The following is a 26,087-nucleotide window of genomic DNA, read 5'->3' on the forward strand; positions in this document are numbered from 1 at the left end:
GTTAGATGTGGGTCTGACTGTTGGCCATTTAGTACCTTCCATGCCCCTGTGGTGTTTGAACAGCAGGGTGGGAGCCCTTCCAGGAAGGCAAGATAGTGATCATAGGATTGTAAATAATGCAGGAACTTGGCAGAGACAAGAAGGAAATGTCCTCCAAGGATTACACTGGTATTTGGAGCATTAGCTCTGCTCCACGGGGCAGGAGCCCTGACAATGCTTTGTCCGTAACACTGGGCACATATTCGCTCTGTGACACATCACTGGGAGCAGTTACAGGTGCCTGTCAGCTGGCAGCACTTCACCCACACACCTCAGTGCAGCTCACTGCGGGGTTTGTAGAGCCTGCTGTGTTTTAACACCGCTCTTAACGTGCGGCATCTGTAAGCGTGGCTTTGGCTTGAGAGGTGAGCGTGGGTTATGTGACATGTTTTGCATTGGGCACAAGGGAGACAACACCCTCAACTTCAGCACACACTGTTGTAAGTAGTACACAATAAATTTAGTGTTATTTAACAGCCTGTTCTGCATCGGGTACAATGTTTTGAGGTGCTAGTAACACATAGTTCTGCTTCGGGATTTTAGCAAGCCGTATATCAGGTTACTTCTGCCTCTGCATGAGCACAGACAAGCTGCGACTGGAACTGTAGATACCTGGCCCCAAGGAATAAATGCTTATGCTTTAGTTTTCCTATTCCTGAAGTTGGCCAACAACTGACAATCTGCTATAGGCATCCTTAAGTGACAATGCGTGGATTAGCAGTGTTGTCTAGGTGGTGCACCAGCGGTCTGGGGTAAAATACCTTCTATACCTTCTGATTGTAGCTGGTAAAGAAGGGCTTCATCAGTTCACTGGCATTCAGTTTGCCATTGTGAGCCAGCTCAGCAGAAACCAAGCGTGAACAATTCCTCCTCCGTATCTTCCAGCAGATGGTGGGGCTCCTGTGGGACTCCAAGTCAGTGCCTCGCAGTAACATCATGCAGCAGCGTTGGTGTATCTGCAGCTGATAGATAACAAGGGTGGGTTTTGTATCTCTTAGGAGTGGTGTCCCACATTGGTATCCAAAACTCTGTTGTATTAAAGGTTAGAATTAGTTGTAACGACTCCACGGCAAATGGGAGCTCAGGGAAAAGGTCATTTTGGAGAAACTGTGTGCAGTGAAGCATAAAAACAGCTCCTAAGGGCCTTCCTCAGCAGTGATCTGGGCAAGGATGCAGCACAGCAGGTGTGCGTTTGGGGCAGGGCCAGCTGAGAAGTGAATGCTGATGCAGGAGTTTGGTACAACTGTTCAGGCCGTGCAGCTGCTGGATGAGCTCCTTTGCTCTGAGAAAGCAGCAGCTCTGTAGAATAAAGAGTAAACTATTTGAAACCACCCATAAAGTGCTGTCGGCGTCTCATTATACAACTCCAGCATAAGCACAGCAGGATCAGAACCATCCTTATGGACAGAGTTGGGGTTCAGGCCAGGCTTGGACCTTGGTGGCATTTTCTGTAGGAAGGAATCAGGAAGGTTTCTCTCTCTCACAAGTGTGCGGCTGTTATTCGAGTCTTACAGGTGAACCAGTTGAAATTCAATGCTAATCTCCACGCCCCTCGCGATTGCCAAGTTTCAGGAAACTCAGTATGTTATTTCTTGGCACGCACACATAATCCTGACAGCGTGCAAGCATTGTGTTAAAGCGCCGTTAACCAAAATCCTGAGAACAGCGTGACCTTGGTTCGATAGCAGAAAGCAGCAGCGGGGCGGGGCCATTGGCCGCGGAGCCCCGAGCCCGAGGATGAGCGGCGGCGGCGGCTCCCCGGCGGGTCCTGGCCCGGCGTTGTCCGCCCGCGGCGCCCGCATCGCCGCCGCTGAGCCGGGGCTGCTGGAGCGGGGCTTCGCCCTCTACGTCGCCGACCCCTTCGACCAGGAGCGCAACCCCGAGGTGCGGGCGGCGGCCCCGGGGGCTGCGGGGAAACGGCGCTCTGCCGGTGTGGCTCAGTATCGTCTTTTCCAGGGCATCGTGAGCCTGGGGACCAGCGAGAACAGGCTGTGCTTTGATCTGATAGAGGAGAGAGTAAGTGTGGCGGTCTGCCGGCTCCTTTGCTGTTTTCTAACCATTTCAAAGCGTCCGGGTAACAATTTAGCGTGGAGAAAGACGCCCTCAGGGTTGCTGACAGTGCTGACTGCTTTCACAAGGATGCACGATACACGCACTGCATGGATGTCGTGTTCGCCTCAGGTTGAAAACCCCAATTTGGTTTTGCTTAAGCTTCGTACACAAAGAACTGAAGGCGCTCCCTTTTTGCAGACACAGCTGTGCTCCTGCAAGGGCCGTGTGCTCGGTGCCCTAATGTCTGCTGGCAGAGCCACAGCTCGGACCGCAGTGTTGCTCCACGTGCAGAATGCAGGCTTGGAGCAGAATTAATGCTGCAGCCGAGAAGCTGGGCTCTGAGAGCAGTGTTTAAAGGAGGTGTTTTCCCTACTCTGTTAATTCTAGTGTATCTGCTTGAAACCAAGACGTTCTGTCTCAGGTGTTGGCAAACTGGGACCTCGTGGCCAGACCTTCTGTTGGGAGCACATTAACTCCTATGTTCATTGCGCACAGAGATGACTTGCACCAGTGCAGCCACTGGCCCCTTTGTGGTGCTGGTGAGGGAGGACTGTGCACAAAGCCAGTGTCCAGCTCAGCTGAGGGGTCAGCAGGGCTGCAGGGTGAGGTTGTTATAGGAATGAGCCAACATCAGTGCCACAGTGAATATCAGACAGCTTACAGAGGGACACCTGTGCTGAGAGCAGGAAAGCCACAGCAGATAGCACAGCTGCTTTCCTTCCGTAGCACAGTGTGTTATTTCTGCTGGTTGAGAAGCTCATCAAGGTTGTCATTAACATTAACAATTTGGAAAGAATTGTCTGGGCTTTGATACATCTCAGCAGCAGTTGTGTGAGCAGCTGTCCTGCTTCTCCTCTATGTGGGCCTGAGTGTATGGTGGAGCAAAGCAGTAAGTAATTTCTTCATTCTTTCTTTGTTTTGATGTTTTAATGCTGTTTCAACTGTCTTAAAAAAGAGAAGTGCAAATCATATAACTTTATATCTCATTTTTTACATTCTCCATTTCCTTATTGTTACTGAACAATTAAAACCAAAAAAGTATGGTAGAGCCGAGCAGAAGGTCCCAGTTACTCCATGTTTTACAGTGTCTCTCTCTCATGCCTCCAGCTCACACGGCCTGACATGGACTGTCTGGAGCCTGATCTCTTCCAGTACCCTGACACACAGGGTGCGAGGAGGTGAGAAGTTCATCTTCCCCTCTGTGTCCCCTTTTGAGCTCCATGTTCGTGACTTGTGATGTGTGGCTTCATTCTCCTGGTGAGCCTGAAGGATGGGTGTGTTAATGGCGGCTGCTTGTGGATGCGCTTTTGCTTGCCTGCCTTTTTGTTCTGGTGTTTTATTTTTTCCATCCTTACCCTGCTAAAAACAAGCAAAGGATCTGGTGTCTGCTGGGTGCAAGAGTGTGTGCATGGGCAGTTCTTCAGAGCCGGGGTGGATTGCTGATGGGAGGGCTCATCCCAGGCCCAGGGGTGAACGGGAGCTCTGTGGGCTGCCAGGCCTGAGTACTGCTGCTGGAGAACAGCGGAGCGGCCTTCACCAGGCCTGTGTCATTCACCACGTCCCACATCCTGCTGCTCCCTCCAAAAACTTCAGCTCAAATGAATTCCTTTATTTTCTTGTTTTCCCACTGTGCAGAAATAACAGCTGAGTCACAGCCGCCGCTGCTCCTCAAGGCTGCAGGTGTCTTCTGTGTGCTTTGTATCTCACAAAGTGTAGCACTCTGGGTATCTGAGGAGATTATGTTGTTTAAGCTGTAGGAAGTAAAAAAATCTTCAAGGCTTTCATAACAGAATGGTGTGTTTGTTCTTTCTTTGTAAACGTCACTTTTCTATGCATCTTTTGTGCTTTTTCTCTTGAGAAACACGCCGTTCCATCGCTGACTCTAATTCTGTGTTTTAGCTTCAGAGAAGAAATTGCCACATTTCTGACTGACTATGCCAGAGCCGCAAAAGAACTGAGGCCAGAACACGTAAGAAAATTGCTTTATGCCTGCAGTTTGTTTTTCCTTGAACCGATAAAAGATAAGTAAATCTGAACACAAATGTCAGCGGGATGCTACAGGAGAGAGCCATGTCAGCACAGAGCAGAGGAGCGGAGGGGAGGCCTGATGGCGGCTGCAGCTCCTCACAGGTAGCGGAGGGGCAGCGCTGAGCTCTGCTCTGTGTGACAGCAGCAGGGCTCGAGGGAACAGCATGGAGCTGTGTTAGGGAAAGGGCAGCTGGAGTGAGTGAAAGGCTCTGCATGGTGGGCATGGGATGGGCTGCCCAGGGCTGTGGGCACGGCCCCGAGCTGCTGGAGTTCAAGCAGTGTTTGGACAGCGTTCTCAGATCTGTGATCTGATATTTGGGTGGTGCTGTGTGGAGCCAGGAGTTGGAATCCATGATCCTTGTGGGTCCCTTCCAGCGTGGGATGTTCTGTGATTCTGTATACAGTGATCTACAGGAGTCTCAGTAGTGTCAGTTTTCCATTTGAAAAAGCGGTCAATGAGTAACAGTCAAGCACTTTGTGTGATAGCTGTAGTAGTGGGGCTTCATCATTCTTCTGTTTTGAATTTAAACCACAGAGGAGGTGGTATTTCTGCTAAGGAACATTTGTTCTGTTTTTTTTCAGATCACTGTCATGAACGGCTGCTGTGCTGTTTTTGCCACTCTGTCAACTGTGCTGTGTGACCCTGGTGGTGAGTAAAAACCTGAATGCTTCTTGCTTGAAAGCATTTATCAGTGCTCCATGGAGACCTGAGAGTGGTCTGTCAGTATCTACAAGGATGCTGTAAGAAAGAAGGGGACAGACACTTTATCGGGATCTGTGGTTTTAGGTTAACCCATGACATGACTGAACAAGGGGAAATGGTTTCAAACTAAAAGAGGGAGAGATTTAGATTGGATATGAGGAGAAGGTTTTTACAGTCAGGGTGGTGAGGCGCTGGAACAGGTTGCCTGGAGAGCTGGTGGGTGCGCCAGCCCTGGAGTCAGAATCACACTGGACAGGGCTCTGAGCAACCTGATGTAGCTGCAGGTGTGCTCATTGCAGGAGAGTTCAACTAGATGACCTCTGAGGGCCTCTTGCATCTAAAACGATTCTATGATTCTATTTACGTGTTAAAAGTGAACATGATAGCATGCTTTTCTTATAACTGGTTAAAGCATAGCATAGACATGGCATTTCTTTGTTCCTAGCAAAGTATCTTTGAACTAATGCCTCCAGTTATTTCTAGAAGGTTGGAAAACATTTGAGGTATCAACTTGCCAGCCACTTTCTAGAACATAACCTATGGGTTTTTTTTTTTTGGAAGAGCAGTATAGGAAAAGAAAGGGTATCAGGAGAATGAAAAGTGAACTCTGAAGAGTGATGAGAAGAAGAGATGGGAACCACATAGAATCTGGAGAGAGCAGCACAGAGAGAGGACGTGGACTGGGGAGGGAAAGCATGCATAAGGAAACTGGGTGTGGACCTGTATCAAGAGAGGGATTTCCAGCCAAGGGAATTCCCAGAGTAGGTGTGGGCAACATCCATGGGTACCCATCGGAGTGGGAAGGTGAGGGGGATGACTTCAGCACATGGTGATAAAGAGGCTGTGAAACCAGTGAGTTTTGTTTAAAGTGGTAAAGAAAATGTTTACTCAAGGCTACTCGCACCCATATCCTACTTTAGTATGTTCACAAAGGTTTAACAGAAACACTTTTGCCTGAAGACTGACAAGCTCCTTTCTCACCTTTAACAGGGGGACAGGAAGTATGCTGTCCTCTCTGAAACCTGTCACATGGGGTACTGGCAGGGGCTTCTCACAGAAATAAAGCAGATGGGAAAGAAGTTTCACAGTGCTGCAGGATTCCTTGCTGCAGGTTTAGCACTTAGGCAGCCAGGGAGAAGTAGCTAAGGTTTGCAGTAGCTGCTGATGAAAACTTCAGAGCACACTGACAAATTGTTGTGAGAAGGATAGTTATTTGTCACTGTTTTATTAGAGTAAGTAACACAGCGAGCTGACTAGGTCCATTCCCTTTTACTTATATGACTTGATACACATCTACAGTTGAAAATTCTAGGGAGGAGGATGGGGTAGAATTCAGGTTGACTGACAAGTACAACATTTTCAGCTTGGTTTGAATATTGGTTTAGGCCACTCTAAAGGGAACCTAACTTCCCACTTAGGGAACCCTTTGAGATGAAATCGTATGTCAAATTCCTCGACTGTCAGTTCAGTTTGCTGGCATCCTAGCAAAGTGATTCCTCTTGAGAAACTTCAACTGTTCAAACTGTTTCATTTTTCTAAACACTTTAGATGGATTCCTTATTCCAGCTCCTCACTATGGTGGCATCAATTCAAAAATGTGGCTCTATGGTGGACTGCAGCCTGTGCACGTGCCCTTGTCCAGTGAGGTAAAGACACGTTCATGTACTGCTCGTATACTTTAGCACTTGAAGCAGTGCTGTCAGAAACTGTAGCTTAACTTATTTAAGAGCCAGCATCAAGTCTGTTTCTCACTGGGTGGGAACGTTTCTTCCTTTGTTCTCACTGATTGTTTTTCTCCTGCAGGTGACTGGCAAAGAAAGTCACCCTTTCCAGTTGACAGCTGAAAAATTAGAAGCTGCACTGCAGAGAGCTAAAGAGCAGGTAGCAATAACAGTGTCCTCTGGTTTTCAGATTTTCCTTATTTTTTTTTAAGTCACACGTGCTCTTGAGCCATTCGTATATCTTCATCCATTCTGGAGTTGGGGGAGGGTGTCCAGCTCTGGCAACAGGGATTGCATTTGTTTCTGTAATCTGGGCAATGTAGCAAAATGATTCAGAGATACTCCTCACTGTGTTTTATGAACAGATCTTAATTTGTCTTTCAAGACCAAGTCTCTTGCTTGGTAGGTTGAATGTGCTTCTGAGGAGGGCTCTTCTGGAGCAGAGGACAGACTCTGCTGTACCACAGCGTCACTGGGAGCACTGAAGCAGTGCTTCGGGATCAAATGTTTCCTATTCTTAGTGTCTTGGTATTTGTAGTCCACAGACTTCTTGGAAAACTACAAATGCACTCAGCCCTTGTGTGTTTCCTTGGTAGAATCCAGCAGAGGAGGAAGCATAGGATGAGAAGTAACATCACATCAGAGATGTGGTGAGGGTAGTGGTGTTTCAGAAGAGTAAGACAGATTTACTACGTCCTTTTCTAGGATGGAAAGTAAGGTTTAACAACAGATAACACGGATAGGCACAAGTAGGGTCACTTATAGTAAGGTCACATATAAAAAAAGTGGATATTTGGATGTGTGTATATGGATCTGCCCATAGCATTTTTTTTTAATGTAAGACATATCAAATCTCTCCTAATTACCCACCTGCTTTATCAGCACAGTGCCTATGTTTAGACACCATCTGTACGTCTGTGCCATCAGCCCGTGCCTCTGCCAGTCTGTGTGGGACTGAGTGTGCAGCTGCCCACCATCCCTCCTCTCTGGGCAGGGTGTGAGCACCGTGCTCGTGTGGCATGGACTGCCCAGACAAGGTCCCTTCTTTGGACCTGCTCCAGCACCTCAATGTCCTTTCTATACTGAGGTGCCCAAAACTGAACACGTGTTGGTACATTTAAAGTCTTGACAGTTTCTGCTGCAGCTGTTAACTGTTGACTGCTTGCAATCAGATTTGTTTGGAAGTGTATCTGTAGGACCACTGTTCATCCCCACGGCATCTTGATCTTGCCTGTTGGGGTCAGTGGGTGTTTCAGATGAGCATTAACCTGATTTTCATTAACTAACAAACCTTTTGGTGTGGTCTTGGCATGTCACTGGAAGAATAATGAAGCAAAAATCTGCAGTTTAATCTGTATAATTCAGGTATAATTCAGTGATTTCCAAAAGCCAGCTTTCCATGGAAGGGAATTATCTGCTCTTGCTGCATCCCCCAACTTCAGTTTGGTGTCACTGCTGTCTCCCACTGCTGGTTTCTCTTTTTTCAGGGCATCAGAGTGAGAGTATTAGTCCTCATCAACCCTAACAACCCCTTAGGGGACATTTACCCAGCGCAGTTACTGAAGGAATGCCTTGAGTTTGCACACAGGTTTGAGCCCTGGCACTATTTGTTTGGTATTCACTTTTCCATTATGCAATATAAGGATGAAGAAAAATCACGTCCTCTCCTTTGTGCCTGTTCTGAGGAGGTGGCATGCAGGGACTTGAGCTTGGCTTTGTGTAACTACCCTTTGTGCTCGGCTTTTCTGGGAACATGAAAATAAACTGGGATCTCTCTGAGATCCAACATTTTGTTTTGAAAAGAAATACTGTCAGGGTTATTTAAAAATAAAAATCCTCTGACTTCGATGTGTAAAGTCAATATGGTGAATATAATAGCAAATAGGAATGCTTACAGGTACTTTGCTGTGTCAGTAGTTAAAATTATATATGAATATATACATATGTGGAAATAAATTCATTTTAAGTACATTAAAATGCCCGTATTTTTTTACACATAGACATGAATTGCACGTAATAATGGATGAAATCTACATGCTGTCTGTTTATGATGATATCACCTTCGCCAGTGTTCTTAGCTTAGATAGGTAAGTGTGTTTTTTTAGCATTGGTTAAGATACTGAAGATATTTAATCCAAAATGGAAACTTTGCCTTTTAAAACAAACCTTCTGTTTAGCTAATATAACCAGTACATTTCTGACTAATTCATAGTCAGGTCATTGCATCTATGAGACTTGTCAGTACAAGAGATGCTCCTAGACTGACCTTGGTTGTAGCTGATGTGGTTGGCATAGTAAAAGTAATCAGAAACAGACAGGGCCCTTTATCTTTCCATTTTACATTTTTATTGCTGCTTCCTAATCTGAGCACAAGGGTCTCATTTTAATGGTCATGAATTTCCTAAAGCTGAGCAATTTACCTGCTACAACAAGTCTCCTTCCTGCATAGTATGCTATTGGGCACTTGGTTTCCTATGGCAGGTGATGGAAAGAATAATTCTTCAAGAATGCTTAAATCTATTGGTATCTGACTACTAGAACTTCTTTCTCCAAAAGGATGTGGTAGTGTTAACTGCATAAATATCTCACTGATAGGAAATTTCCAAGCCCATCCAGGTACAACCAAGCAGTGTGCTACTGGGTGTTGCCTCAACCATATGAGCTATAAATAATGCTTGAAAAAATGCTGATGTTACTGTGAAAGTTCACCCAGCGTTATTACGCTGACGATGGAAATTTCCAGGCCTACTCCTATTTACACAAAGTTACACAAAGGAGAAAACAGCATCTTCTTTGGTGATCTACAATGGAGTATTCTGTTTGATTGTACCACATGTAAATACATGACCTGAAATGTTCACCTCTCCCTTTCCCAGGCTGAAACATAGCAGGGTGGAGCAAAGAGTTGTTCTCTGCTGAGTACGAGAGTCGTTTTGCATCCCTTATGGACTTACTGCTTTTGTTCTAATATAGGTGTGACGATGGCTATGCAGCGGGAATGCTCTGTTACGTCTTACTAGAAGTCCTTTTCTGTTATTTTATGAGTCTGTGCCTCAGCCTTTAAGAGATTGGCATCCTTGGATACTACATTCATTCTGTTCCATGTTCTCTAAAAAAATTCATCCCGCTTGAAAAGTTCATACGTGCTAATTTTACTGAAAATGAATTATAGTTTTACATATTTAATCATTTGTGTAATCCTGCACAACTTGTTCATCTATAGCAACAACTCGTATCTTCTTTCCTCATTCAGTTTACCAGATCCCGAACGAACACATTTTATGTGGGGTTTTAGCAAGGTAAGTTGTTGCCTTCACCTTCTCCTTCACCATCTCCTTCTCCCTCTGCCTCTCCTGTCTCACAGTTGTTCAAATGTTACTGATTGTTTCCTACTGTTCTTGGGACTCCATTTGGCCAAGTGTGCTCCAGAAGATGTTAGATGTTTCCAGTTAATGTAATGAGCAAAAATTGCCATAGTCACTTGTTGTTCTGCAGTCCTTTCAGGCCTGGGTAAATGATTTCAAAGCTTTCGTGATGACAATTCCAAACTTCATTTTTGTAGCTACTCATCTGTTCTCAGTATTTTTTTATTCTTCATCATAGAATCATAGAATCACCAACTTTGGAAAAGGCCTCCAAGATCATCCAGTCCAACCATCCACCTGTCACCACTATTTCCCACTAAGCCACATCCCTCAGTACAACATCTAAATGTTTCCTGAGTGCCTCCAGGGGCAGTGACTCCACCACCTCCCTGGGCAGCCCATTCCAGTGCCTGACTGTGTTATCAAATGTTTTACTGTGTTATCAAAGGTTATTTTTGCAGAGCAGGAACATTTATTTGATCAAACAGCTGATGTGGTAACATACCTTTTTTGTGATTTATTTTCCTTTACATCAGAATGATTCTAAACTTGGTGACATGATGAAGCACAAGCATAAAGTAAAAACTGCTCCTCTCCATATTCTTTTTGTCCTCCAAGGATTTTGGTATGAGCGGAATCAGAGTTGGGGTCCTGTACACCAGAAATGATGCAGTTCAGAAAGCTGTGAATCAACTAGCCGTCCTCCACAGCTGTCCTGGACCTGTTCAGCATGTTCTCACCCAGTTCCTTAAGGACAGAGGTTAGCCCCACTAGAAATGTTCTGCTGAGCTGTTTTGGTTTTGGTTTGTTTTTTTCCCCCATTACAGGCGGAAATAAATAGAATTTTGTCTGTCTTGATTTGATAGATTGGTTGGATAATGTGTTTTTTCCCACCAACAAGAAGAGACTTAAGGAAGCGCAGAATCTTCTTGTGGATGGACTTGCAGACATTGGGATACCTGTGCTGAAAAGCTCGGGAGGACTCTTTGTGTGGGCAGACTTCCGAAATGTACGTAAGGGCTTCAAACCAGGGGAATGTAGAAGCTGGAAATAACGTGAGAATTACTTGTGCATGTTGTGAAGTTTAAGTTAATGTTTAATACCAGCTCGTAGGAAGCCCTTCTGATTTGTCTATTTGTTCAATCGTTAATAAGAACTTCTTTTTTTTTTTTCAGTTCTTAAAATCACAGACATTTGAAGCTGAACTTGAACTGTGGCAGAAGCTCCTTGATAAGAAACTCCTGATTAGTCCTGGGAAAGCTTTTTATTGTTATGAGCCTGGATGGTTTAGACTGGTTTTCTCTGATTCTGTAGATAAGATTTATATATGTAAGTTGGTTTTACTTTTAATACGTCACGTAGTAGCATGCAAACTTTGGGAAGCATTAATATTACAAACAATGTGTTCAAATCTACCTATCCCCTCTCAGCTTGTGAGGGCATTATTAGCACTGGTATGAACTGAGAAATACCAGGATGGCCCAGAGCATCAGTTACTGAGCACTACTCTTGGGTTGTGTCAAACCCTTCAAGTTTGTGGAATTGCATTTTCAGAATTACTTTTTCTCTGTCGGAAGTTGCTCATTCCTCTTGAAAATCACCCATTATATTGTACTGGCATTCCACAGCACCCCTAATCTGTATGTGCTTCACATGTGAGAAATTTACCCATCCTTTATGCACTGAAATACATAATCTTGAACCAATGCTATATATTATTGGCAAAAGGGATTTCTTTGAAGTCAAGGAAGTGTATGAGGTAACAAAACGAATGTAGGTTGGGGGGAAACTCTTGGGTCAACTACTTCAACTTCCTGCTGAGAGCGAGGCCAGGTGCTAAGTCAGTGCTCAGAGCCGCCTTCGATCAAGTTTTGGGGCTGTCTAAAACCAGAGATTACACACAATCTGAGCAACCTGTGTCCAGTTGATCTTCCCTTTCTATTTTCACCATTTCTGCTGGATAAGAAAAGCTTGAACTGAGCTGTGTTTCCATTTGATAGGTATTGAGAGACTCCAGCAAATGCTGTGCACTGATGATGCCAAGCCAGATGTAAACAACACATCTTCCACTGCAGACTCTTCATGCAGCCCAGAAAAGGATTCTTCTGGCACCCCTTCAAATGCACCACAAGATGATGCCTCCCAGCTAAAAAATATACTTGTTTTTTAAAACTCACTTGTGCATTTAATGATTGATGAAATTAGCATGTTTATGTTTACTAAAGGATTACAAGACTTCAGTACTTGCAGCCGTAGCATTGGGTAACAGTCTCACTTGTTCCAAATGCTCCAAAACCAGCAGTATAAATGTGAACACAGGGTTAAATCTCAAACTCTTAAGTAACTCGCTACATGCGTTGAGATGTGTGCCCATGCTCAGCATGTTGCAGCAGTTAATCCTACGATGGCGTCACTCCTGGCTTTTGCACTTCGTCAAGATTCCTGTTTGCTTCTCTATCAAATTACCAAGCATTGAGAAGTACAAATGGCAGCCCTTAAAAAGATATTCACAGGAACCATCTTCATCCCCTCAAACATTTCTCTGCAGTCCATAACTTTTCACTGGGGTGCAATTCTGACAATAAACGCAATGTAACTCATTGATCAAGGGGCCTGGCCCTAATCTTTGCACTGGGACCATCTCATCAGCGAGGAAAATATTTCAGAGATGAGCTCAGTACATGGTGCTCGCTCTCTTGTTGATACAACTCTACAATATCTTAAGAAATTTTTCATCCACAGAAATACTATTACATGAAAATACATTCCACAGCCACCTCACCAGAATGCCTCAATGAGCTGTCAAACTTCCTTTAAGGTGGTACTTTGCCGATAGTTGAAGGCAGCCAAAGTATTTGGCTTTGCTGTGTGTTCAACCAACTAATAGCAAAGTAAAGAAGAAGATCATAGCAATGGGTATGAAAAGTCCTTGTGCTGCCTCAGCGTGATCCATGGAGCGCTGCATTTCCATGGGCTGACTTTGGAGCTCAGTCACTGTCCTCGTCAGATCCTTGAAAGAAGAAGGAAGAAAACAGCAGTTATGTTCAGCTTTGCATTTTGGAATTCCTGCAAATCACATCAAAAGAAAAGCATTCACTCACCATCTGTCTTATTTGGCAATAAACTGCTATGTAAAAGGGACAGTCAGAGAACTGTCAAAGCCTGATCTACAGTAAGAGGATTCTTTCAGAAAATGATTGCAATCCCCTATTAATGATAAGAAGTCTTAACCCTCCTCCAGCTGAGACAAAGGGCTGCTCAACCCTCAGGAATGCAAAATTATTTGTAGACAATTGACAGTGAGAACTCAAAGTACAGAAACAAACACATGAAAGACGAGATGTATTCCTATCACTGCAGCCAAGAAGCAGACTGCGTCTGCAGCCCCTGTATGCAGAAATGTTTCTTGGCCATCTCACTGCCAGCAGGGTAGTGAGTAGTGGACAAGTGGTCCAGAGATCACTCATGTCCTTCAGCAGCAAAGCCAAATATGCAAGCCAAGTGCAGCTTGCTATTGGCCTCATCCAGTTTGTTGAAGAAGGGGTTTGCATTTCTCAGGCCAGGCCTAAGAAGCAGCCAGTCTGCAGACCACAGCTCTCAGCACCCCCACATCACATAGTGTGCACAGAGAGGGGTAGAACTGCAACACCAATAGCTTGCAGCAAAGCAGTGACTTAGTGATGGAAAAAGCAGTATTAATGTCATACTTACAGTAGCAAAGAACAGAATCCCAAACAGAGCGTACAAAGCCTGGAACTTCTGTGAGGAAGAGCAAAAAAACTGAGTCAGAATCGTGTAAAAGTGATTTCATTGGTGCATTTGCACCTCTAGGGTGATTCTTTGTGACTCTTTGTGATTCTGCTTCTGTCACATGCCTAACTGTGATTGGTGATTGGATTGGGAAGAAGCAAAATCCATCAGTTTATTACATGGGATAATCCACATGTCTACACAGCAGATGATTTAAGGTTAACCTGTTCTGAAAAGTGGCTGATCTACCCCAGCCACACCAAACGGCCCCAGGTTGTGCCAGGGAAGATTCAGGTTGGACATTAGGAAGAATAACTTCCCTGAAAGAGTGGCCAGGTGCTGGTATGGGCTGCCCAGGGAGGTGTTCAAGAAACATTCAGATGTTGTACTGAAGGACGTGGTTTAGTGGGGAGATGCTGGCGATAGAAGGGCAGGATAGAAGGATGACCTTGGAGGTCTCTTCCAGCCCTGGTGATTCTATGGAATGGTTGCAGGTACTGCAGGACACAGACTGACTCATGTCAGTCCAACAAGCACACATCCAGCAAGGTACTTACATATGAGTTTATAATGACACAGGCAATTGCACCAGCAGCCCACAGGATGCTCCAAGTGCTCGATATGGTCAGGTTCGTCAGGGGTTTCTGAGGACACCAAGCACAGTGAGGCTGTTTTAGCTGCAATTATCCAGCACATCCTTGAACCAAAACAATAAACATTGTGTAGGGATGTTGATTAATAAACTAACATCAGTGACATGCATGAAGACAAACCTGAGACTACCGCTGCTGACTTGACTTTAGCTTTTGCTCCTCTTGCTGGTCTATTAATAAACTGAATATTTCCATAAACCAGATTCTTCTGCTGCTTTTATTAATCTCTTAACCTGACTTCCAGCTGCTGCTGCCTTCCCACTGATACTCATCAGCATTTCTGATTTCATTTCCAAAGCACAGATAAGTGGTGATATGTTCATGAGTAAAAGCCCTTAAATACAGCACATTCCGTGTACAAATTCTGAGCTCTCTCACTCTAAGTATAGGGACCCCATGGACAGAAGGGAAAAGCTGAGACAAAGGGAGTGAGATTGGTCCTATGAGTGCTGCAGCCTCCAGCACAGACTGCTGTTCAGTTTCTTTCTACTGTGCTAGTTTCTGAGTTTTCCATACAAAACTTGCAGGAACTGAGCGACTCCAGAAGTCAAAACAGATATAAAATTGTCATCACGGCAACTGAGATTACTTACAGTTACCTATAGCATTGTTAACACTTACATTCGTCTTCAGAGCAAATAAGCACAGTAGCAGGGTTGCAGCTGCAGTTATTATTCCAACTAGCATTACTGTCACTGATTCATAGGAGCTACGACACAAGAGACAACCCGTTATCTCACAGCGCTCCAGCAGAAGGCAAGACAGCGAAAGAAAAATGCTTGAAGGACTTACTTTGAAATAATTCCAAGTATTGCACTTCCAATTGCTGTCTACAAAGACAAAAAAATCACACTAATCACACGACTGTCTGCCTGCACAGAGAAAATAATCCTTTGGGCGGCTGTTGGCAATCAGTACAATCCAGAACATTTGCCTCACAGAACGGGGAAAAAATTCTAAGATAGATATATTACAGACAGACTTTTTTAGATGACGTTTCTTGCTGAGGAGAATTTGAAATGCCGTATCAATTGATGATCAATTGATGAGATGGGAAAGAACTTGAAGAGGAAGAATTGCGGAGTTCAGCAGCAGGCTTACCACTGTCAAGCTGTAAAAGGCGCTCACAGAACCCATCTGGCTGGCTGCAGAGCTCAGCAGGATAAGAGCAACGTACATCCTGGTTATGGAGGACAAAGAACAAAGAAATCATTTTTAATGAGTGATAGTTCCTATAAAGACAGCAAATAACTGGTAACAGTTTTAATACTGAAAGCAAAGCGTTCAAATTTCCACATGCTCATCCATCCAGTGAATATTCAATGATTTTTTCCAAAGTACTTTTGTACTGTTGAAATGGAGTCTCAATTACACAAGCTGTACTGGTTGAAACAGAGCTCCATTACAGATTTGCAAGTGTAAGGTGGAATGATACAAAGATGATAACAGATATTCAAAAGGTTTTTTATAAGGAAAAACTCACCAATACGGCCACCTTCACTGGGAAATGCTGAGGCAATCCCCACCAGGGAGCAATCTCCAAGAGATGCTGCCTTAGTGGTGGTCAGCCCTTAAATGAGGTCTAGAGGAGGTGGAGTCAAGCTCCACCCCTTCAGGGAGTACAGCTGAATTGCCCTCACCTGTGCTCCCACAGCTGACCCAACACTTGCCTCAGCTGATTAACCAGAGGTTCAGGCTGTGATTAACAGTTTCCCATACAGCAAATCATGTAAAAAAAACCTTTTTTTTTTTTTTTTCCCCTCAGATATTTGTTGAATATTTGTATGGATATCAGGAAAGATTTTGTACCTCCAACTCACCTAAGTGAGCATCTCTTAAGATCTGCGAGCTTGTACCAGAAGGCAGAACCCAGGGGAGAACACAAAAGCTACACTGTTCATCATGTAATTTATGCCTAGCAGCCTTTTGGTAAGCACTATACCAGCAGGCTTCACATTCTGCTTTTTCTAGGTCCTTTCAGCCCCTGAGCATGGTGAGCAGAGACTGTGCATACAAATCGTTTGAGATTTAGAATGGATGCTGAGATTTAGCTTGGATATAAGGAAAAGGTCCCTTACAGTAAGGGTGGTGAGGCACTGGCATAGGCTGCCCAGAGAGGTGGTAGATGCCCTGTCCCTGGAGGTCAGGGGTGGATCAGGATCCAAACATTCGGATCGAGCTGTAGGTGTCCCTGGTCATGGCAGGGGAATTGGATTAGATTTACTTTAAAGGTCCCTTCCAATTCAAACAATTCAGTGATTCTATGACCACAGCATTTAGCTGAACTTGAAGCCTAGCCTGTCATTCTGGGTACTTACACAAAAGTGAGGGACAGCCAGTAATAATTCCCCAGCTGGAGCCGTAGCCTGGACCTGTAAAAGACACAGCAGGAATCAGAGCACCCTACGAGACTGCAAAGCACATTGCACATATCCATGGGGTTGCTGGAGTGCCAGGGATCAGCTCATCCCAGCAGTGCTCAGCACTGCTTCCCTCGGAGTGAGGAACTGCGATGGCAGAGGTGGCTGGTGAGCAGCAACAGGGGCGAGCAGCAGTTTTATAAGTGATGGTACATAGTGTGACTTGCGCCATATAGATTCTAAAGACAGTGCTTGTGATCATCTCTGGTGCTGCCTGAAGCCCATGTGCTGAAGGTGAGAAGGTTTCTGCACAGAGCACCCTTCCTTCCATATTAAAAATGCCCCTTCAATAGTCATGGTGGCATTCCTATTTCCCCATACATGGCTACAGATTGTATTGCTAGCAAACACACATATCCTGAACATCACCAAAACCTTCATACGAACACCATGATGGCCCCAGCCTGTACAGCTCAGCTCATGCACAGCAGGTGGGCTTCTATTATGTTTGGGCATTAAACAGCTTCTCCTATTTTCCATTTTTAACCACTGAAATCTTGCAACAACTTGGACTTCAGGGTTTCTATCTTTTAGCTGCAAAGAGTCACTGCAAGCCTCTGAGAAGGCTCTGGGGGAAGTGTACTCTGAGGGATCACGGAGTCATTTAAATGCACCAGGGCTGTGAGCTGTATTGCACAGCTGTAATGAGAATCTCATTACCTGCACTTTCCCTTGTCAACACCTAAGGAGTAGCATCCCCCGGACCCAGGCAACCAATTAGCTTAACCACAGAGATGTTGCTGTGAGAGTGACTGAACAGAGCCTGAACTTACCAGCCCAGAAATCCCACTGCTACAGAGAGATACGTGGCTGCCAGCCCATAGACCTTCTTGCTGAAATCTGGAGAGACCACACAGACAGTGTTATTTCAATCATTTCACCAACGCAACGGAACTTGAAAGTAAAACTATGCTACCCCAAGAACATGTGGTGAAAGACTGAAACGTTCCCGCTTCACTTGTTTGTCAAGAATTCCCCAGGGGGAGCCATCAAACGTCCTATGAGAGCTGTGGGACGCCAAGGGGCACCGCCAGTGGGTGGGTGTTTCACTCCACAGCTGCAGGGTGCTCTGCCATGTTCTATTTCCTTAGCAGGGCTGATGCAGCCCTATAGGCCCCTTGTGCTGGGTGAAAGTCACTGACTGACTGGTCACTCAGAAATGGGCTGCTTCTATGCTGCAGCTGCATCCCCCTGCACAGCCTGTGGCAGCCCCCATCTGGACACAGCCTGAGTGCAGACATCAGCCCGACAGAGCAGGGATCTGCAATTGAGGTAATGCAGACTTTACTCTCCATCTTTTCTGGTCATGTTCTACATGGAACAAAGATCACATTTATTGTGGTTACCGATATTCTGTATATAATGATTAACAAAGGGCCTTAATGGACCTACAGTACTGAGAACAAAAATCTGCATAAACATAATCTTCTTGCTCTACCTGTTGTTAACTGTTCTGGATTAGAAAGATGATACAACCAAGTTCATTTTAAATCTGTTATTTACACAGATGGAACTGGTACATGTCTTAGCCCACACATGTCTCCACAAGATAATGGAAGTAACCCAGACCATTGACAACAGAACATTGTCTTTGGCAGTTCTCTCTCTCTTGCCCATGCAGTTCCACTTACCATCAGGGGGAAGACCCAAATCTTTTGGTTCCTTTTGGTCCTTTGGAGCTGAAGGCTGTGACCGCTTCCTGCCTCCTGGAGGCTCCCCAAGGTCTGTGCTCTGGGCTTCTAGGCAGGCTTTGCTTTCTGCTTCTACCCTGTGTTCTTCCAGTAGGGTTGCAGCTTTGGTGAGGTTCTTTGGAGATGTTTGTTTGCAAACATCAGTGTCTGCACTGATAATAACAACTTCTTCTTTGGTAACAACAGCTCCATGGGGCTCGTACTTCCTGATGAACTTCTGAAGCACCTGGATGTCTGTTTAATGAAGAGTAAATATAATTGGAACCCAGCTGTGGACAAAGAGGTGGCTTTCATCTGAAATGTAAAAAATCACACAGCCCTGGGCAATGGCTCTCTATCAGACTCAGAACAGTAAACCCAAGCGTCTGTTTCTTTCCATATAACAATATGGAGCCTCTGAAGCTTTTTTGAGAGAGAAGACGGAGGCAGCATTGCACTCAGGTTTTCTCTGGGACAAAGCCGTGTCAGAGGTTCCAGCTGCCTCCCTGCACCACGTGTGTTCATGGTCCTTGTGCCCACCTCTTTATTGAAGAGCATCAGCCCCTCTTGTTCAATATCACTGATTCATTTCTTAACATGAATTGTTCCCTAGGTGACACCAATAGAAATCATTTTCCACGTGACTAATATCTGATACAGTCAACGATCCCTCTCTGATAAAGATCACACTCTGATAAACTCATGCCTTAAGGCAGCTTGTGGCAATGAATCTGAAATATATAAGCAGGATTTGGGAATCTCTTCTTCCCAAACCTAGATTTCAGCAGGCCACCGTGAAAGAGAGCGAAGATACCCTGCCCTGTTAGTCAGCAATTGAGAACATTTATTTCCCACATTATGGGAATCAGCATACAGCATTTTCCAGTTACCTCTCCTCATAGCGTCCGAACATGGCAGAGAGAATATGTTGCTTTGGTGGCATGCACAGGAACTTCTTAGTGCATCCTGATGACGCAGGTAGAATGCCAGGAGATCTTCATTCCTTCTTTTGTGGATGATTTGTTCCGTCCGACCGCATCTCTTTGACTCACACCTTTTATTCCCACTGGCCATTGTCAGCATTGGGTTCTTCTTCCAAAATGTCACAAAACAGTGAGTGGTTACCAGCTCCAAAGGGAGAACCAACTGCAGACAGCACGGTGAACAACCGAAGGAAAGCTTTCAGCACTTCCCAAGGACACGTCCTTTACCGGTGAGATCTGGGTGATCTCTGTGCACCTGTCAGTGCAGCACTGGGCCTACCCGCTGGTTGCAAAGTCTGACTGCACACAGTGCTCCTGGCACGGACCTTTAGAAATTAATTCACATTCAGTACAAGATCAACAGAGCTGGTAAAATCCTAGAAAAACTCACCTGTGTTGATCTCTTGCTTATAACCAAGGACGGGGCAGTAGCACGGGGTGTGCGGCAAGCGCTGAGTGTCGGCTGGGCAGCCTTTCCTACAAGAAAGCAGTCAGAGACTGCGGAGGAAATGGGAGTAGAGCCTGCCGATAGAGTTGGCCAAATCAAAACCAAAAGCAACTGCTTTGTGCCTACCTGTAAAGTCTGCGGATCTCTGCTGTGACTTGATCACTCCCTTGCTGAGATAAGCAGAGGTGGCACGTTGAAAACGTAACCATAAAAGGCTACAGCTGGTGACGTGTTCTGTGGGATAATTATGGGAATATGTATTGCAAAGTCCTTCCTCTGTAGGCTCTTGTCAGGCTCAGCCCATGCGTAATGCCCTATGGCTCACCTTGAGCAAGCAGGGACCTTGAGAAGAGGAACTGCACATTAACCTTGGCTTTTGGTGACCAACAATATCTGCCTGTTCAAGTGCTGGTTTTGAACCCTTTGCAAAAATTTCATGCAAAAACAAGGAAGGGTTGAGCTTGGAAGGGACCTCTGAGGTCACCTGCTCCAAGCCAACCGCTGGGATCTGCTGGCTTGCTGTAATCCTCCTCTCTGAGCACATGGTCTTCTCTTGGGAGCCCTCTGTGCCGTTGCTCTCTCCTTCTCTAATCTCTCTTTCTTTCTGATCTCTATTCCCTCTTTTCCCAGCACTCAGAAGCACCGTTTTAGATCCACACAAGAACAGCAGCACTGTGTTACAGCTTGGCTCTTCAAAACTGCCCACCTCCAACAATGGCCAAAAGCCAGAACTTGCAAGAGAGAGGAATTAAAACTGTGCAGTCACCGTAAGACTTCCTGGAACACCCAAACAGTCCAAAGGTGAGTGCTGAGGATTCCTCACCATTGAACCAACTTTTCCAGTTCTACTGCATCTTTTTGATGTAAGCAGACACTCAACAGAACTCGCACGCAACACCACGCATTTCTACAATGATAGAATAATTTGTCAAGCTTTCCCTTATTACCCTCTACTGATTTCCAGTGTTTAGATTTCGTTCAGCAGGAAGCTGGTGTTTTTGTGGGCCTGGCTATCAAATTCAGGTTTTGGTGCCTGATTAGCAGTGATCATTAGATGTGGAGCCTACTAAACTGCTTTTCTTACTCCTCTCCATTTATCTATTCAATTATTACATTCCAGTTCCAAAGTGCAGCCGGCAAGTTTTGTGAAGGTCTTCTGTAGTATTTTATCACCAACCTTTGTATTTGCAGGCATAGATAAGTTAACTGTTAGTCGTGGTGGTTGTTACTGTTGCACTCTCCAGTCCCTGTCACGATCATTTCCAAGTACATGAAGCAGTGTGTGACCAGGGAGCAGATCCTTGCAGGACTCCTCTGTGGGCGCCCAGAACTACTCTCATCTCAAACACCTGTTTTTCTGTCTCTGAAGGACTTTCTGAGGTCAGGACTTTCCCCCTTTGGCAGTGATGGCTCTGTTCGCACAAAACAGCAGAAACAAGCGGTAAGCCCCCCACAAAGACCTGTCCTGGCATAAATATCTCCTTAGATTTCCAAGTATTGGTATGGATACAAAGAACTCATTTGGCATCTCTGCTACAGTAGCTTTATCAGCTTTTACATGTAGTGTGCCTGTAAACCTCACCAACTCCTGCAACAGCTCTGCTCCAGCTGTCTGTGAAGTTTCCTAACTACCGCGCAGCTTCCACACTTGAATCTGAAGGCTGTGATGATTTCCTTCAGAACACGGGTGGAGAACTCACGTCTCTTCAGTGCTCAGTGTAGGCACTGAACGGCATGGAGAGGGATGGTCTTTGTGCGCTGCTATTCAGTGCAACCTGAGTAGGCTGGAGAAATGAGCTGACAGGGACCTTGCAAAGCTCAACCAAAGGAAACACCAAGTCTTGCCCCTGGGGAGGGCCCCCATATTCCCTGTCCTGCACAGGCAGCCCATGGTTTGCCCAGAGCAGAGGAGCTGAGGGGAGGCCTGATGGCGGCTGCAGCTCCTCATAGGGAGTGAAGGGGCAGCGCTGAGCTCTGCTCTGTGACAGCGACAGGGCCCAGGGGAACAGCATGGAGCTGTGTTAGTGGAGGGGCAGCTGGGGGTGAGAGAAAGGCTCTGCAGCAGAGGGTGGTGGGCATGGAATGGGCAGCTGTTCAAGCAGTGTTTGGACAGCACTCTCAGATCTGTGAGCTGATTTTTGTGTGGTGCTGTGTGGAGCCAGGAGTTGGATTCGATGACCCTTGTGGGCCCCTTCCAACTCCAAACGTTCTGTGATCCCATGAGAAAGGCGTCTGAGGCGCTGCACAACCAGAAGTACCTTGTAGCTCATCTTCTGGGAAACCAGGAAACAAGAGCACTAAAGTCAACGTTCAGAAATCAATTGATTTGCTTATCCAAGTAGAAGACGCTATGAAAATCTGTGGGTTTTCCCAAAACGATCAGTAACGCCTACAAAATATGTAACATGGGGGAAAAAAAACAACTTTCGTTTTAAAAGATGAGATGTATTTTAAAATAAATACCATCATCCATAAAGTAAACAGAACATTTTATCCTTATTGTTGTTTTTTTTTGTTGTTTTTTTTTTTTAAAAAACTTCTCCTATGGGATTTGACCTGAGAATATATTGCAAATAACTGGTCCAAAGTGTTCCTTTAAAAAATCATAAATTATTGGTAACAGTTTCTTTAATGGAGATCGCAGGAGTAGGTCCTACATGAGTCCATATATATCCCTTCTCTGGTCTTGTGGGGACGGTAGGGAAGGGAGATGATCGAGATTTGAAATACTCTGAAGGTGCATGACAAACAAATTCCAAATACTCCATTTTCCTTGGGAGATCTTCTTCTGGTCCTATGGAAAAAAAAAAAACACAAGGGTTTTCAAATACAAATTCTGAAGGCATAAAATTGAAGAGCCCAAGACGATACAAAACTACTTTGCACAGTATTTGAGGCTACAGCACCAGTGAGAAACCTCTTTATTTCTGCTGGGTTGATTTTTTTCCCATTTGAAGAACATGCTCTTAATGTACTATGCTATACTATACTATACTATACTATTTGTGCTTGCCTGTCAGAAGGATTTACTCAACTTATTAATACATAATCAGCTGCAGAACACTCTCTATGCCGGTGCTTGTACACAATGTACTTTAAATATCCAAGATTAAAATCAACTAATTCTGGTCACTCCAGAAGAAGCAGCTTGGACTGGCACATCTAGTTGATGTCATAATAACTTGAATTCTACCTGTAGCAGTAGTTGGATCCTTAGAGTTTTGACACTGTAATTGTGCCTGTGAGCACAAGTAAACAAGGCCACTCACTGCAGCAGTGCCGCTCACATACATAAACCTGAAAAAGTATTCAAGTAAATGCTTACAGGACTAGGGTCTAAAGTGTGGGAATGACATAAAGGACAAACCAATGAAGCTCACTTAAAGTTACAACTCTGCATTAGTCTGGGAACACGTAAGCAGTCGTATGAAATGAAGGCTTAGAGAATACCTATGATATAGGATGCGGGGTCAAAGCAGTCTTTGGGGCTGGCTTGTGTAGGAATGAGCCATGTTAGCGCAGCACTCTTTTCACAGTATTGGTCCTGGATAAACCCACGGATCTGGGCGTAGTACGTTTTGCCATCCTGCTCATCAACTACCGAAACAACATCTCCTATTTGGTAGTACACACCCTAGAAGGCACACAAATGAAAGTCAAATCAATCTGATTTCAAAAGCTTCACTCTGTTTCATATGCTGAATATCATGACCTTACACTATCTCAAATTACCCCAGTCTCAATACAGCCATAGTTTTCCCACATGCAATGAAAGGTGGCACAAACCAGAGCACTGTCACACCAGCATGACCTGTCCACAACCACCCAATGTCTGGAACTTTGAGTTCAGTCCCTGAACTGTTTTTGAGGCTCAACAGGTAACTCCTCACCATCTCTGCCTGCCAAATGCCATGGAGCAGCCTGGCTTCACCCACCTTCAAAGAACCAGCTCTCAATTGCTCTGCTTCCCTCCTTCCCAACAACACTGCACCTCCCACCTGCATAGCAGCGATGGTTTTATGTCAGTAGTGTGATGCCACCTTCCATAAAAAGCAATAGCAGCAATCGCCTTGTGCGTGCAGGGAAAGCAGCTTTCTGCACATGAAGAAGTTCACCTATCTGTGTGCAAAGCAGTCCCAAAACACAGCCACCTCCTGATAAGGTCAGATGTCACACGGTGCTCAGTCAGTGCGCGATGCTGCACAGCAAGGCCAACATCACTTGGTGTCATAACACTGTGCAACACATTGCAGTCTCTGCACTGTCAAGACTGGACTACTGGAAGGGGATCAAGCAGTTCAGCTCCCGGCTCCAGGCAGGGCCACTCAAAACTCAAGCCCTGCTTCCGAGTGCAGTGTCCAAACACTGCTTAAACTGGAGCAGCTGGCGCACCTCACTGCCAGGGCATGTGGGACCACTGAGATACAGCCCAGGCGGGAGCCTGGAAAGCTGCTACTTCGCTGATGAACACAAGGAGACAAGGGTGACTCCTGTGGGACCTCACCACATGCAGCACTCGGTGCAGAGCCCTGCACACACAGCTCTGTGCACACCTCCCTGCTGACTTGAAACTGGAGGCAGAGACAGTAAGATCCTTCTGGTGGGCAGATCTGCACGGGCCATACCTTATAGAAGATCGACTCTGCGGTAATGATGGTGGATACGGATTCAGGGGCCTTGATGGGCTGGGGAAAACAACACAGATGGAAGAGCATTAAAGCAAAGCCAGAGAACTGCAGGGTGGCCAGACCCGGCAGCGCCTTACGTTCTTCAGCTTGAAGATGTGCCTCCTGCCTTTGCCCTTGGTGGAAACCTTCTTCTCGGCGGCGGGCGCGGACTTGTACTTGGTGTTCCTCAGCCGCGCGGACCGCCGGTGGATCTCCTGCTTGCTCTGGAGGAGGGGACGGAGGGGTGAACACAGCGGGAACGCCGCCGGAGCCGCCCCGCCCGCAGCCCGGCGCTCACCTGCTTCCCGCCGCCGCCCCCGCCGCCGCCGTTGCTGTGCTGCGCGGCCGCCGAGGTGGTGGCGAAGGCGGCGGGCCCGGGCGGGGCGGAGCGGGCCGTGCAGTTGTTGCACAGGATCTCGCCCTGCCCGCCCTTCTTCCACATGGAGGAGGACGTGCTGCGGCACACGCTGCACGTGGGCTTCAGCCCCAGCGGCATCCTGCGGCCGGCGGCGGGGCCCGCGGCCCCTGGCAGGGACACGGGGGGAAACGCGGCACGGCCGCCGAGCCCGCCTCGCTCTCGGCCCCTCCCCGCCGGCGGCGGATGTCGCTGCGTGGCGGCGCGGCGGGAGGAGCGCGGCCGGGCCCTGCCCTCTGCTGCGTGCGGGGCCGCCGCTCCACACCGCCACTGGGGGGCGGCCCGGCCCGGCACAGCGCACGGCCGGGGGAGAACGGGAGGGACGGGGGTGGGCTGTCCAGGACGAGGGGAAACGGCCCGGAGTTGCGGCGGGGGACGTTTAGGTTGGATATCAGGAGGAACTTCTTCGCAGAAAGGTTGTTAAGCACTGCGATAGGCTCCGCTGGGAGGTGGTTGGGTCACCATCCCTGGATGTGTTTAAAAGCCCTTTGGATGTGGTGCTCAGGGACAGGATCGAGCAGTGGGTCGTTAAGAGCCAGGGCAGCACGGCTCGGTTGTGGTTGGACTCGATGATTTTAAAGTCCTTTCCAACCTGGAGCAATTCTATGATTCTCGGGGCCTGCTATGGAGTGTGGGGGCTGCGAGGTGTCATTTCAACCTGCCTCGGTGCAAATTAAATTGGTTTTGCCCCACACGCAGCGGATCTGAACTATTCTCTGCAGCTTTTTTTTGGTAGAGGAATAGGATCCTGCTGAACCCCCATCGCGCTTTCGTGTAGAACAGGGAATTTCATTAGCGTGCTATGGGAACAACGGTGTAGCCGATGGGCATAACCCACAGGGGTCTGCCTGCACAAAGTGACACCCTGTGGTGGGACTTGGTATCACCATCCTGCTCGTGGCCTCCACCTGGTGTTGGCTGAGCGCTCCCTGACCACCGGTGCAGAATCGTTTATTCCTGAGAGCTTTCAGATGGTGACGATTAATTATTAGAAGTGCTGCGTATCCACATATGCTCCATGCATCCCCCTGCTTACATAGCTTAATTATTCTGCAATAATTGAATTGCACTCCTTCCTCTTAGCTTCCTGTATCTGCTGGCTCCTATCTGAAGAATCATTACAACGTTGTGTCTCTCTGCAGAGGATGCACCTGGAGGGCTGGTCTGGAAATA

At 46.3% G+C, this 26,087-nt stretch overlaps 3 protein-coding genes across 3 annotated transcripts; 1 reads left to right on the plus strand and 2 right to left on the minus strand.

The window, feature by feature from the left end:
- The first annotated feature begins 1,657 nt into the window (after positions 1–1,657).
- LOC140248354 (1-aminocyclopropane-1-carboxylate synthase-like protein 1) lies at positions 1,658–14,506 on the plus strand. Its single transcript, XM_072329035.1, has 14 exons — positions 1,658–1,923; positions 1,996–2,055; positions 3,199–3,269; positions 3,991–4,060; positions 4,702–4,768; positions 6,371–6,468; positions 6,626–6,703; positions 8,031–8,131; positions 8,544–8,630; positions 9,797–9,842; positions 10,527–10,668; positions 10,775–10,917; positions 11,084–11,237; positions 11,909–14,506. The coding sequence occupies exons 1-14, from the start codon at positions 1,777–1,779 to the stop codon at positions 12,076–12,078; spliced, it is 1,434 nt and encodes a 477-aa protein (XP_072185136.1). The 5' UTR covers positions 1,658–1,776; the 3' UTR covers positions 12,079–14,506.
- LOC140247927 (uncharacterized) lies at positions 12,781–20,376 on the minus strand. Its single transcript, XM_072328128.1, has 11 exons — positions 20,201–20,376; positions 19,776–19,861; positions 18,363–18,656; positions 17,505–17,571; positions 16,630–16,683; positions 15,413–15,491; positions 15,104–15,141; positions 14,933–15,020; positions 14,216–14,302; positions 13,620–13,667; positions 12,781–12,918 (listed from the first exon to the last, which is right to left on the minus strand). Exons 1-11 carry the CDS (start codon positions 20,374–20,376, stop codon positions 12,781–12,783), a joined length of 1,155 nt encoding a protein of 384 aa, XP_072184229.1.
- A 1,889-nt stretch (positions 20,377–22,265) lies between these two features.
- Positions 22,266–25,106, minus strand: GATAD1 (GATA zinc finger domain containing 1). The gene is made up of 5 exons (XM_072329360.1): positions 24,798–25,106; positions 24,598–24,723; positions 24,458–24,517; positions 23,283–23,466; positions 22,266–22,626 (listed from the first exon to the last, which is right to left on the minus strand). The coding sequence occupies exons 1-5, from the start codon at positions 24,993–24,995 to the stop codon at positions 22,436–22,438; spliced, it is 759 nt and encodes a 252-aa protein (XP_072185461.1). The 5' UTR covers positions 24,996–25,106; the 3' UTR covers positions 22,266–22,435.
- Positions 25,107–26,087: the final 981 nt, after the last annotated feature.

This window comes from Excalfactoria chinensis, chromosome 2 (genome assembly GCF_039878825.1).
Source record: "Excalfactoria chinensis isolate bCotChi1 chromosome 2, bCotChi1.hap2, whole genome shotgun sequence".
NCBI lineage: Eukaryota > Metazoa > Chordata > Aves > Galliformes > Phasianidae > Excalfactoria > Excalfactoria chinensis.

Coding starts and splice junctions, on each gene's coding strand:
- LOC140247927 (XM_072328128.1), bottom strand. CDS start 20,376: ATGTGCTCAGAGAGGAGGATTACAGCAAGCCAGCAGATCCCAGCGGTT. Junction 19,862..20,200: donor GTTGGTCACCAAAAGCCAAG/GTTAATGTGCAG, acceptor GCTTTCTTGTAG/GAAAGGCTGCCCAGCCGACA. Junction 13,668..14,215: donor GTGTCATTATAAACTCATAT/GTAAGTACCTTG, acceptor TCTTCCTCACAG/AAGTTCCAGGCTTTGTACGC.
- LOC140248354 (XM_072329035.1), top strand. CDS start 1,777: ATGAGCGGCGGCGGCGGCTCCCCGGCGGGTCCTGGCCCGGCGTTGTCC. Junction 9,843..10,526: donor TTATGTGGGGTTTTAGCAAG/GTAAGTTGTTGC, acceptor TTGTCCTCCAAG/GATTTTGGTATGAGCGGAAT. Junction 10,918..11,083: donor TGTGGGCAGACTTCCGAAAT/GTACGTAAGGGC, acceptor TTTTTTTTTCAG/TTCTTAAAATCACAGACATT.
- GATAD1 (XM_072329360.1), bottom strand. CDS start 24,995: ATGCCGCTGGGGCTGAAGCCCACGTGCAGCGTGTGCCGCAGCACGTCC. Junction 24,518..24,597: donor ACATCTTCAAGCTGAAGAAC/GTAAGGCGCTGC, acceptor TGTTTTCCCCAG/CCCATCAAGGCCCCTGAATC. Junction 22,627..23,282: donor CCCCGCATCCTATATCATAG/GTATTCTCTAAG, acceptor TTTTTTCCATAG/GACCAGAAGAAGATCTCCCA.